Source organism: Dicentrarchus labrax, unplaced genomic scaffold, assembly GCF_905237075.1.
Source record: "Dicentrarchus labrax unplaced genomic scaffold, dlabrax2021, whole genome shotgun sequence".
Classification (NCBI taxonomy): Eukaryota; Metazoa; Chordata; class Actinopteri; family Moronidae; genus Dicentrarchus; species Dicentrarchus labrax.
In genome coordinates this window covers 13,439,536-13,451,918 of record NW_026136705.1, presented here as the reverse complement: position 1 = coordinate 13,451,918, position 12,383 = coordinate 13,439,536, and the positions used below count along the sequence as shown (strand labels likewise).

Sequence of the window (12,383 nt, the reverse complement as noted above, 5' to 3'; positions counted from 1 at the left end):
ATAAAAGCTGGGGGATGGTGTGAGAGGGCATGTCAACAAAGCCCTTGACTATGCCACAGCACCATCTGCACACGCTGAATATTTAATTGTCAATAGAACTGCTCAAGACCAGTAATCAAGAAAAGGAAAAGATAATACGCATTATGAGGAGCTCATACGACAGTTCCTGTGTGATTGGAGTTTGGCTTATTTTTTTAAATCACCCATTCTTTCGATGCTAATTGTTACTATTTCTACATGCATGCGCCACAATTAAAGATATTTCTAAATCACTTATGTCATTCAATCCCATTCAACTCCGAATGCTACAGAAAACAACTCAATAGAGTTATAATTCAGCCGGTAAATGTAATTCATCACTGTCAATGAGAAGTCACCAATCATTTCTTGCAAATTCAGTCAGGCTAATATTGGGCTATTCATTTAAAAATAAAACTCTCGCCATTTTACATGAATGTGCAACCTTCAAAAACGGGATCTTGAATCCACTTCCTAAAGCTTAGATTGCTTCTTTTCCCCACTAAAATAAAACTTTCATCCAATAGATACAGTTCTCTGCAGATACATTAGAACCCATCTCCTGCCAGTCAACCCAATAGACAAGTCACCAAAGCATGGTTGGCCACTTGTACTCTGTTGCATTAAACAGACAATAAAGCTTATTTTGATACTATTTCAGACTAAAACTGGCCCCCTCTGTTGCAATGGAACTACAGTATACTGTATTAATAAGACAAAACATTTGACATTAAAAACAACTATGATAAGGGATGAAATGGAAAAAAGCACTGACATTGATATAAAACTGTGAAGTAATACAAAAAACAACATAACCTCAATCATGCTGAAAATTTCCTTTACGTCTAATATGTCCAACTTTAATTGCTTTGGTGAAACAGCATAGACAAGGTGAGAACAATGGAGCCAGACTAGGTATTTCTCTACAATAACAAACAGACAACCACTGCCTCTTTGTATCTGCTGTGTGAGCACACAAAATTAGGTAAGCTAGTGACATGAAACATAATCATTTTCTTTGAGCAGGGTTAGTGACCAATTTATTCTTACCTTAGGCTGGGCGCGACGGGGAAAGGCAACCTTAGGATCAATCTGAGAATGAGAAAAGAATAGCAAAATTGTTGTTAAAAGAAAAGGTTTTAAGGCAATGAACAGGTGTTGAAAAATGTTTCTAAAAGTTTGAGCTCACAAAAGAACCACAGTATGACACACATTCACAAAGTTACACAACACTTACAAATTAAGTGCACAAGAATGACCCAAGTAAAATTATAATAAGTAACACAACGGGTCTGCTTGAATCAGACCTGATTTTTGTCAAATCAGTCATTGTTTGCGTTGTGTGACGTGGCAGACCTTTAGCTTGAAAACACTTTAAAATGTTTATATTGAATATTGACTAATAGCAGTACACAATTGTGTTATGAGTGTTTGAAGACAGCTGGCCAATATAACTGACCTCATTACTTAGCAAATTTTCCATAATTGATGGAGCTCAATGACACATTCTAGGCACAGCATTCATTGCATTGGGCAACATACTTAAGGAATACACATATCAATTACTGCCAATTATTGTGTGAATTAGTCTCCAGACCAAAATGTTGGTGCTACCAAATCATCTGCCCTACAACTGCTTTAAAAAAAAAAAAAAAAAAAAAGAAGAAGAAGAAGAAGAAGCTAGGCCAGCCCCACCATCATTCTGCTGGTCATGGTCGCGGCAGAGGCTTGCTTTTATTTTAGGCAAGAATGGCTGATTGAATATGACAGGGAGAAAATGAGAGTCTGAGGCCGGTGACGCCTCCAGATATTGCCAAATAACCGGGAGGATGCGTCAGATCAGCCCGTTTCTCCATCTTGTGCTTGTTATCTCATTAGCTTCATTTTCCTCGTTAATTTCACTGGCATGAAGGTATGTGGTGGGGGGTCTCATCAACCTTGTACTTACAATGAGGAGGAACTATCTCAAACAGCAATGTCATCCTAATTTGTCCTAGCCTAGATACGGATAGATTTGAAAGAGAATTTCGCCCCCAAAAAATTAACAGATCTAATTTTCTTTTTGACATAATATTAATCATTTGTGTTTAACAGAAAATCCATTTCATGTCAGGCCATATTTTCCGGTGTGTTATACCAAAATATATTTACAATTAGTGTACCATTTCTATGCATTTATAAAAGTTACTCCTTCAGCACAGACGGATTTATCTAAGAAACAGATATCTCTTCCTGCTGTGAAAAACAATGGAAGGAAAATGAATCAGGGAACACGAGAATGAAACACACCATCTGCACGGATCAATTAAGCCAATGAGAATGACTGGGTTTTAATGTGTTTGAAGGGAAACCATGATGTGCAATGTCATTGTCATCTTTTCTGTCAGTCTCACTTATTACTGTTATCTCTCTAAATCAGGTCAAAATGAGAAATGAATTCAATAACACCTGGGTATGGCAACCCTGCTTGTAATGAATTTCATTTAAAGATTTGTTTTAGCACTTAGCCCCAGGCATAACCAATTCAAACTCAATTATTTTGTGCGCCCTATTTGAGCAAAGACAACACATTATGCCTTGAATACCTAAGTCCTATACTTGGTAATGTATCTTATACTTTTTAAGTCTATATGTACATATCAAGTCTAATTTCATCATACGGCATAAACTAATTATTTTTCTGTTCTGCTGAGAATTTCTATTCACTCTAAAAGGTTTAGGTTTCACCATGAATGAGAGAGCACTTTAACACAGCAGCAATGGAGGTCATACAGTTTTCTGACAGTTTTAAATTTTATAATTATCAAGAAGAGACCATTATATGCTCAGCATTATGAAAAAAAGGAGGCTATACAGCAGATTTGTTTAAATCACACTCAGCGCAATGCAACCAAATTAGGCAATGAGGACTTACTAACCAATCCTTCTGAGAAATGCTGTAGCAGCACCTTTTTAGGTCACAACTTATGATGAATGACTCCTTTGAGAGATTTGAAATTATGAGGAGGGGAGATGTAGCAATTGTTTCTCTTTGGTTTAGACATCCATGCGAATGTGATTTTTATGTAGAAAGTACCTTCATACTTAAGGCCAAGGGCTAAAATATGCATCAGCCTTTGCACTGGATGACTGTACCATTGAAGCAGAGATTATGTTGTCTCAGGTTCACCGGATACTTTCTTCCTGAAACATTTTTGTTATGTAACACACACATACCATCAGGTTTGGGATCAGTGAACCGGACCTGGGTAGTGCACTTGTTTCAGTAATTCCACACACAGTACTTGCAAATGTTATTTCACTCCACTTTGTTTTCATCTATCAGTACTTTACTTACCACTAATTGAGAAAAATGCCTATTAGCATGTTTTGATCCATTTTGTTTTAGAGAAAGTACTTTTCTTAATGGGTTGGGGGGGGACACTCTCTTGTCCTTACCGGGCTATTGCTTTCGCTCTAATTTCCACGTTCTCCATCTACATCAGCTGAATGCAACAAGTTTAGGCATACTCTTTGTGGTTTGTTGCAATGAATTCTGGGAACAAATTGCAAACTGATATAGAAGTAGAGACGTTTTCTTTTTTTTTTAGGGAACACATGTAGCTAAAAGCACATTAACACTCTTCAGTACTAAATAATTTCTGTTGACTGTCATAAATTAAGGATACATAACTGTAGTGTAGAAAGCAGGGCCTCCCATCCAGCTGTAGCTGTATGGTTATCACCTTGCAGCAGTAAAAGTACTTTATTAACCCCCCTCTAGGAATTTCTTTATCACTGAAACATCACAAGCAGTGCATACAAACTAAACAGCACATTAATATTTAGAAACCTGCCTTGGACCTGAATGAACAATCTGTTCTGAATATGAATTTGCTCCACCTTTGAACATTACGTTTTATTGGTTGCCAGATTAGCTGCTCAAACGGAGGAATCCAGTTCTATTAAGCAGGTAAACACCTGGAATGAAATTTTTGTTTATTATTTTCATACTGTGGAAGTATGAAGGTCATTGGGACTGTAAACTTCATTAAGAAGCATAAAAATAAACTTCACTTGGCCTGGCCAAAGTACAACATACAAAATCTTCTAGGTGATTTAGGTTGCAAAGTATACGAAATAGGGCTTAAATAAGCCGATTAATCAATTAGTCGACTGACAGTAAACAAATCGGCAACTATTTTGATAATTGTTTATCGTTTAAGTAATTTTTACGTAAAAAAAATTCAAGCTTTTGATTGTTTAGCTTCTGAGATGTAAAGGTTTGGTTTTCGGTCAACAAGAGGTTTGATGGGCATTTTTCTTTACAGTGTGTTGAATGAAAACTGCAAACAAAAACTACAATTGAAAAACAGCCAGCAATATGTTTACCTATTTATTCATGTATGAGCCGCAACAAAATGGAGCCAATTAACATAAGCCATATCATTGTGTTCTTTGTGAGGAAAAGAAAAGGTTCTATCTTATTCTTATGGCTCGGGGTTGGATATGATTGTTACCAGCATCTGTTATCTACAACTATCTGTGGTCTGTATGGGGTCCTTTCTTCCATCGATTAAATTACTGTAACCATCTAATGGTACCTGTTATGTGAAATTGACTGGCAGCCTCTAATGTGATGTCATTTTCAAAGGGCTCTGCAATTATAGGATGTATTCCTTTTGCAATGTGGGTATCCCAGAGAAATCTTAAGCATCTAACTGAGATTAGACAGTACAGAAGTAGCAAGGGACATGCTAGAAATGCACTACTGGTGAAGTCATACAGCTGTAGTCTGTGCCAAGAGCTTTTTTTCCTCTCTCCAAAGCAGTGGAGTACTTTTAAGTATTTGCTCACCTTATTCCCTCTTTACATCACCCCAACAAGACTTTTTCAAATTAATAGTTTCGATGCACCTTTGTTATATGATGAAACATGATCTCACACAGAACAAAAGTACATTTCCTCAAGACATCATACTACCTGATATGTCAACGTAATAAATGGGAACAGACCAAAAGGAAACCACCCCCCCAACCCCACCCCACCATCTTTTATCTTCCACTGCCTTTTACTAAAGGGCCTCAGAGGGCCGCTTCTGCATGCGACTGTTGGAGATCAGGGCAGAGAAACAGCATATATCTTAAGTTCACATCTTACAAAAGGATTTCATATATTAATGCGACTCCTGGGTAAACTCTCTTCCTCTCTCTTAAGACATATCTACACTGGCATGATGATGTGGTGTTTAAACTAAAAGGAAAAGGCTTATCAAAGCTTGCAGCTTCTCCCAATTTAAGTGTGTGAGCAGGTCCACAGGTGTGCGTGTGCGATACCAACGGAATAGACAAGAAATTTAAACATAAATGTTTCATATCTGTGCTGTCAATCTTTACTGATTTTCACGGTGGAATAACATCTCGAAAAGGCAGTTTGTTATGCTCCTCAAATCAATAATGAGAATTTTTACCAATGTCACGCTCAACAAGCAAATTGGACATCTTTTTTTTCCCCTTCTTAAAAATATGCAACACAATTATGAGAACAACCCAGATTCAGTGTTATTACACAAAATATTACGTTACTGCCTTGACAAACATCTGATGTTCTGTATGTGCCGACAAGAGGCAGATACAGTATGAACTAATAACGCCTTCAGCCATAATTAACTGCAGAAGACAGAGCACCTGCTACACTTAACACAAGTCGGAGTTCAGCTCACTGATTTGACTTTACTTCCAAATCCTATCTGATGAACACGATTTAGATCTGCCTAGAACAGCTGCTCATCCATGCCTTTTCTCCTCCTTTCCTTCTTGCGTATTCTCCTGCCTCACCTAAAACATCAAAACTGCAAGTATGTGTTGACCTGGGGTCATATAATAAAGGCTGGAGTTACCACACAGAATATGCTTATCTTATAAGAAAACAATAAATTAAGATTGAAGCCATATTTGTGCTGTTGAAACTGTGACAAATATGGTATCACACTCTCATGAAGACATACATATTTTGTATTCAAACGCCTTCGCTATTTCCACTTGGCACTGATAAATACTTTATAAAACCTTATTTTTTAAACTTCACCGAAAACTGCTTTAAAGAAAACAATGAAAAAGCCAACCTGGAATCAATCTACTGCCTTGTTAATCTCTCAACTGTTACTTTTTCAAATGCAAAATCATGTACTATGATCTCCCCTGTTCATACCAGCCTGCCTTGAAACATCTTCAGGAACAGATGCTAGGAGTTGCATATTTCTTAACTGAACAAAGCATCATGAAAAATGGTAAATATGTTCTGAATTACCAGCATGTGTGTTTTGAAGCCCCAGGCTGTGCTTCCCCATATGTCTCATTCACATTCATCCTAGACTTGAGTGTTTTCATAACCGGACAAAGAACAGAGCACACAGTAAAAAAAAAAATAAAGAGAAGGATTGTGATGGTGTGCCTCTTTTAACCTCAACCACCAATGTTATTCTAAAATGATGATCTATACTAAATACAATTGTGAGGATAATTTTAATAATATAACTTAATAACAATTACTATACTGTGTGTGTTTCTCAGAACATCAAAGCTACACTGATTTAATTCACACATCCAACTATATCTGTAAAATAAAACTACATTAATAAACAAACAAGGGGGGGAAAAAATTTAAATTAGGTATGATTTCAACTTTCCCTGCACAAATAATATGACTCAACTTGTTTGCAGTCACAGCACCTCCAGCCACTCACTCCTTTCAAGGTTACTAGGGACAAAAACACTGGTAAGGAAGTCATTCAAGCGCTGCAAAAGTAGGAGGCCTGTATCAAACTAACATCTGCAAACACATCAAGAACCATCCACATTTGCACGACCGATTCATTCTTCTCTTTACTGCTGAGCAACTTTATGAGATACGATATATCCAAATGCAATGCGATCTTGATAGTCTGAATGTTAAGATATATACAACAGCACAGCAGTCCAATGACTAATAGTGAGGAAAACCATGCCGACAGCCGCCTTAGGTTTGTAATCTTCTATTGCACACTGGCAGATAAACAGCAGCACATTAGCAGCTAGGAAATATACATTTCTGCATTTATTTGAGTCAATAGGGTCGTCTGTATGTCAGTTACACTGTGTCAAAAAAAATCATCCCATGTCCTGCACAGAAACACATGGCTTTACTTTGTTGTTTACGATCATAAAGCAGGATCATCAGTATATTTCAAATTTGTGCATATGTAGACACAATACATGAAAATAAAGCAAATAAATCAAACGCAAAAAAATATATTTCCTTAAAATAAGACAGGAATTAAAGTCCGATTTGGCTCCGTAACTTTTCAAATATAGACTGTGAAAAAGTCACCGCCCAATATGATTATATTAATGGTCATTTAGAACGATTTATTTGAGGGCAGCCTAAGGGTTTAAGACTCTGACCATGTAATCACAACGTCCCCCGATCGAGTCTAGCCAGGCCCTGTCTCTCTCCTCATTTCCTGTCAGCTCTCTACCGGATGCTATCTAATAAAGTTTTAAAAAAAACACCCCAAAACAATACATTTCTGAAAGAAAATCTACTCCCACAAAATATGGATTTTTTTTTAAGGAAAGATAATACCTGACAGAAGTAATGGTAAATATAATAAAAAAGGAAAGGTTTCACAGCAAGCCCAGAGTGACTTGCCAATTAGTTAAGGACAGATGTGGTACAAGTTTAGAGAACTTTGCTGTGTCTCTGTGCACTGAGGCTACAATTCAGAGAAAATGATGATTAGATGCCAGACCTTAAAATGTCACTGTTCAGTTCTCAGAGTGAGGTGCTGTCAAGTCTGAAGACTATGACATAACTCTGCCAAATATGACCTATAGCCTGTAATAAGTGTGATGTAATACAATTGTCTATGTATGCAAAACTTTTGGTATCTTTTTTATAAAACCGAGGTAAAGGTAAATTTACATTACCCTGCATACCACTGCTTCTGATGAGCAAGAAAATCCTGTGTTTTAAATTTAGCACAATAAATAATAGGCCAACAATGTTCTACATTTTGAACATGATGTTATGTATACAGTAAGCTGCAGGCGAAAGTTTGGTAACTTTATGTAAAAAGAATCAAGGACTTTTTCCTTAACGGTGAGAAAAAACATTTTTTTACAATCAATAAGTCAGTTGCAATGTAGCAGTAGCAGTGGTTTGAGATTGTGGTATGAGCAGGAGGTCGTTGAGTTAAATCCAGTGAATATATTAATAGAATAATTAAAAATGCACAATTAATTTAACTCCTTCCTTTCGCCACCCCTCTCAAAGTGCCTTCAGGCCAGGCACTGAACCAACAACTGCTCTATTTATGAGGCACCAGTAAAAGATTGGAGCTGTGCAGGCCAACTCCCAGGTGTAAGTGCATTTTTATGTGCAACCCTCCCTCACACATATCCCCCCCGACCTTTGCTATATATATATATATATATATATATATATATATGCTGTCAAGCTGTCACAAAGTTGTTCATTCAAAATGTCAAGCTTGAAGTTATCAAACCGCTCTAGATTCTGCATCAAAGTGTGTTTGTATCGTAACCCCTTCAAGCAACCCCTTAACCTGCTTCTACATACTCCCCTTCCCAAATGAAACATCTGCCATACTTATTGGTCATTTCCCTGCTTTTACTCCTTCTATAATTTCACTAGTTCACAACTACTGTATGTCCATTGCACCCTTATTCCCACAACACAATAACAGAACTCATAAGAGATTAGAGGAAATAACATATAAAATGCATACATACACTAAAGCAGAACTTAGGTTTGAGTGAGACACTGATCCACCTGAGACTTCAAAAACATAACTGGAAGGGGATGATGGATTGAGGGGGAAGAGGAAACTAATGAAACATGCCCACCATGTTTTTGCCCCATAATGTATTTTGACTTAGTGTTGCTGTTTGTGTCTTTTTTAGAACGGTAAATAACTAATCTTTAGACCAGCAGAAATACTAAACACATAAGCCCATTTGGAGAAGTAAAGCCTCCATCATTGAGCTGTTTTGAAAACTGGCCAGAAAGCTCAGAGCTCCCCAATAAAATAAAAAAAGAGCAGCAACATTACTACAAACTTTGCAGTTGAAAGAACTGGAAGGAATATCAAGTAAGGTCCACTCTCCAACAAAAGGTGCATTTTCTTAGCCCTGTGCCAATCACACTTCACACGCTCAAAAATATGATTCCAGTGAAAAACAAATCTTTAATTTACGTTACTTGCCATATCTTATACAGATTTGGACATTATATACTGCCACTTGAAGTCCTATCTATTTGTCTTTTAAAAATCCTTAAAAATATTCTTAGAGTTGCCTCAACATGCACTGTTCCATTTCCAAAACTATGCTGGCATATCTGGACGTTACCACCGAAATCCCAGACAAATATAATTTCATCTGAACCCTGTCTAATGCATCACTACAGACATCTCTCAAAAATGACTAGCATCTTTAATTATTCATCTACTGATTAATTTCAAAAAGGCAAGTAGAATCCACAATAGTTCAAAGTTTGTCGTGCGAGTGTGTGTGTGTGTCTGTGAATCAATTGCCTTATTCGTGCAACTCAATCCGGACGGATTATTTAAACCTAAACATGCATTTATAATGATTACCCTGCTACATTTATATAATCAAATCAAAAAACTACAGTAATCAATTTGTTTGAATAACCGCTTTGTTGTTTAAAAAGTTTATCAATTTCGCGTTAATTTAGTTTACTCATTAATACTTTTTTTGACATCGGGGCATAAGGGTTTTTTTGGGGGGAAAAGTGTTGTGTGTGTTTTCACACTCAAAAGTATCAGTGCATCAGGCGTGACACAACGCAATGTCTGCTGGGTCAAACAATAGCGAGGCAGCAGGCCTGAGACAACACGCCCTTCTGTGGAACATGAGATATGTGCACGCTGCACATGTGGCTGCAACGAAGAAGGGGGCGTGTCGGCCCCATTCATCCGCAGAAGTGAAAGTGAACACACATAATATTCACCCTGGAGTTGTGTTTTATTGCTGAGCTCAGTGTTGAAGGGCCCCACCGTGCATTTAGCTGATATACATGACCTTGATCCACATAACCTGAGAGGGTGTCCCCCCCCCCCCCACCACCACCACCACACAAGGCCTCAGGCAGTAAAAAGTCCCACAGTTATGACAGTGCAAACACAAAAACAAGAAATAACACTTACATAAGTGTAGATAAAATGAACTCACCGTCTTTGAGTCTAATTCGTGGTGTTGTTGAGCTAAGACTTTATCTACACTGGCAGCATCTGTAAACGTAACAAACCCAAATCCTCTGCAAAACAAAGAGATGAAAACAACAACAGTGTTATAATGCATACATACAAACACAAAAATTACAACACAAATGATTTTAAAAAAATAATAATATATATATACATATATATAGTGACTTGCCACAATAAACTGCATTAACAGTGGGCATAATATTCCTATGACCTTATTACTGCTACAACATTTCTCTGTAAATGTATTTAGAATCCACGTTATGGACGTCCTGTGGCAGACTGGAAACAGAAACTGAGGACGCCGCTGATCATTATTTGGTATGTTACAATATGAGACGACACTACACCAACACTGTGGTGCAGTCACAAAGTCAATGTCAAATTGCATTCGGCTGCAGCTTTACAGCAGTGAGCATTTAAGCTTATCTGGCTTGCTGTGAAACCACACGCAGGCGCGCGCACACAGGGACGCACACACACACGAACACGTGCGCGCGCGGACACAGAAACACACACATACACGCTGGATTAATACTAAACACGGACAAAGTAAGCGATATCGCTACATGCACTGGGGAAGGAAAAGTAGAAAAAGCCCTGTATTTACCTTGAGCGTTTTGTCGTGGGGTCTCTCATCACCATACATTCTCTTATTTCTCCGAATTTACTAAAATAGTCTCTAAGGCTGTCTGTGGATAGAGAAAATATGTCGGGTCATTTGACAGAAACATATGGGCATTGCTGTTGTCACTGTATTTAAAAAAAAAAACACCCCGCGATGCGCATAGGGGTCGAATAGAGGACTTCAGATGGACGGAGATCAAAAATAACATCGTGCGCACACACTAGTGAGATATCCCATACAGTACACTACTGCACAGTGCACATTCGCACATACACCGCCAGCAGCCACAACGAGCACTCAGTCACAGCGACAAAACAACAAGAAATACTGAGATACGGTGAAAAAGAGAATAACAGTCTCACCTGGTGAGGTTTGCCAGCTGAGGCCACCGATAAACATTTTACTGTAAGGGGAAAACACAACAGAAGTGAGTCCAGATGTCAGTTCGGCCATTTTGACGACTAACTACTTCTAAAAGCGACCTTAAAGGATAAAGGAAGACTATGAAAACACATTCGCGCTTGGTAATTATTCTATCTACATGAAACGGGGGAGGCCACTCTCGCTACAAAGCTCGGGTCTTTAAAACTGCATCTGGAAACAGAGCCGTGCACGGTTTTAAGTGCGTACTGTGGGGACGAATCCAGCACGGCAGTCGAAGTCCTCTCCAAGATGTTGTAACATGAAAAAAAATCGTACCTTAGGATTAAATTTAGAAAGATTCTTACCCCGGGTCATGTTGTGAATCATTTAGGCTTCCGGATGTGGCTTGACTCCCGTCTCCTTCCATATCTATTTCAAACTATAGGCTGGGACTACAGTCACAGTGACAGACACACACAGATACGGCAGGAGATATGCAAAGCCCCGCTATGAGAATATTACTGAGCCGGGAATGAAAGCGTCACACGTGGGATCAGCTCAGCCCCCTGCTCCCTCCTCCCTCTCTCTCAGCGTGCTCTACCTTGGCCCACAGGGGGCGGAGCCAGCCTCTGTCACCTAACCAATCCAATTGACGTCAATTCAGGCAATCTGCAAACCAATCCTCCGATTTGTCATTTAATTAAGCAATAAGCCACTAGAGGTGAAAGTGGCTTATTGCTCTTCTAAACCAGTGGACACATACGAGTGTGGAAAAAATAAAAACTTCTTGTTTTTCTTAATTAGTGACGTTTAGATATTGTTATTCAGCTGAGAAGTGAAGCTTTACAAAAGGAGCAGCGCGTTGTTTTTCTTTTTTTTAAATGAAGCGCAATAACTTGTTATTCTTCCGCGGGGCAATATAGTCCCTCACCGAGAAGCAAAAAGTGGGGCAATTCCTATTTGCATGTTAATATTTAAATGGTCCTGTTTTTTATGGCTCACAAGTGTTTTATTAAGAAATAAGCAGAGTTTTATTCAGCTGAAAGTTGCAAACAATGTGAAATAAAGTGTAAAATAAATATTGTGCAGCTGCAGTCAACTGGC

General features: G+C 38.2%; 1 protein-coding gene across 7 annotated transcripts in view; it reads right to left on the bottom strand.

Moving 5' to 3' along the window:
* LOC127363455 (RNA-binding protein Musashi homolog 2) overlaps window positions 1-11,856 on the bottom strand; it is a 231,717-nt gene extending 219,861 nt beyond the window's left edge. For 5 of the 7 annotated variants that reach the window (XM_051399893.1, XM_051399891.1, XM_051399894.1 and 2 more), the window contains exons 1-5: window positions 11,645-11,855; window positions 11,279-11,319; window positions 10,899-10,980; window positions 10,254-10,338; window positions 1,069-1,110 (exon numbers count right to left, since the gene is read on the bottom strand). In XM_051399893.1, the coding sequence (XP_051255853.1) occupies window positions 1,069-1,110; window positions 10,254-10,338; window positions 10,899-10,980; window positions 11,279-11,319; window positions 11,645-11,706 (312 nt within the window). In that variant the 5' untranslated portion in view covers window positions 11,707-11,855. Of the gene's footprint in view, window positions 1-1,068; window positions 1,111-10,253; window positions 10,339-10,898; window positions 10,981-11,278; window positions 11,320-11,644 lie in introns of all 7 variants that reach the window. The other 2 variants (XM_051399889.1, XM_051399890.1) reach the window with 1 other exon arrangement.
* Between the last annotated feature and the right edge of the window lie 527 nt (window positions 11,857-12,383).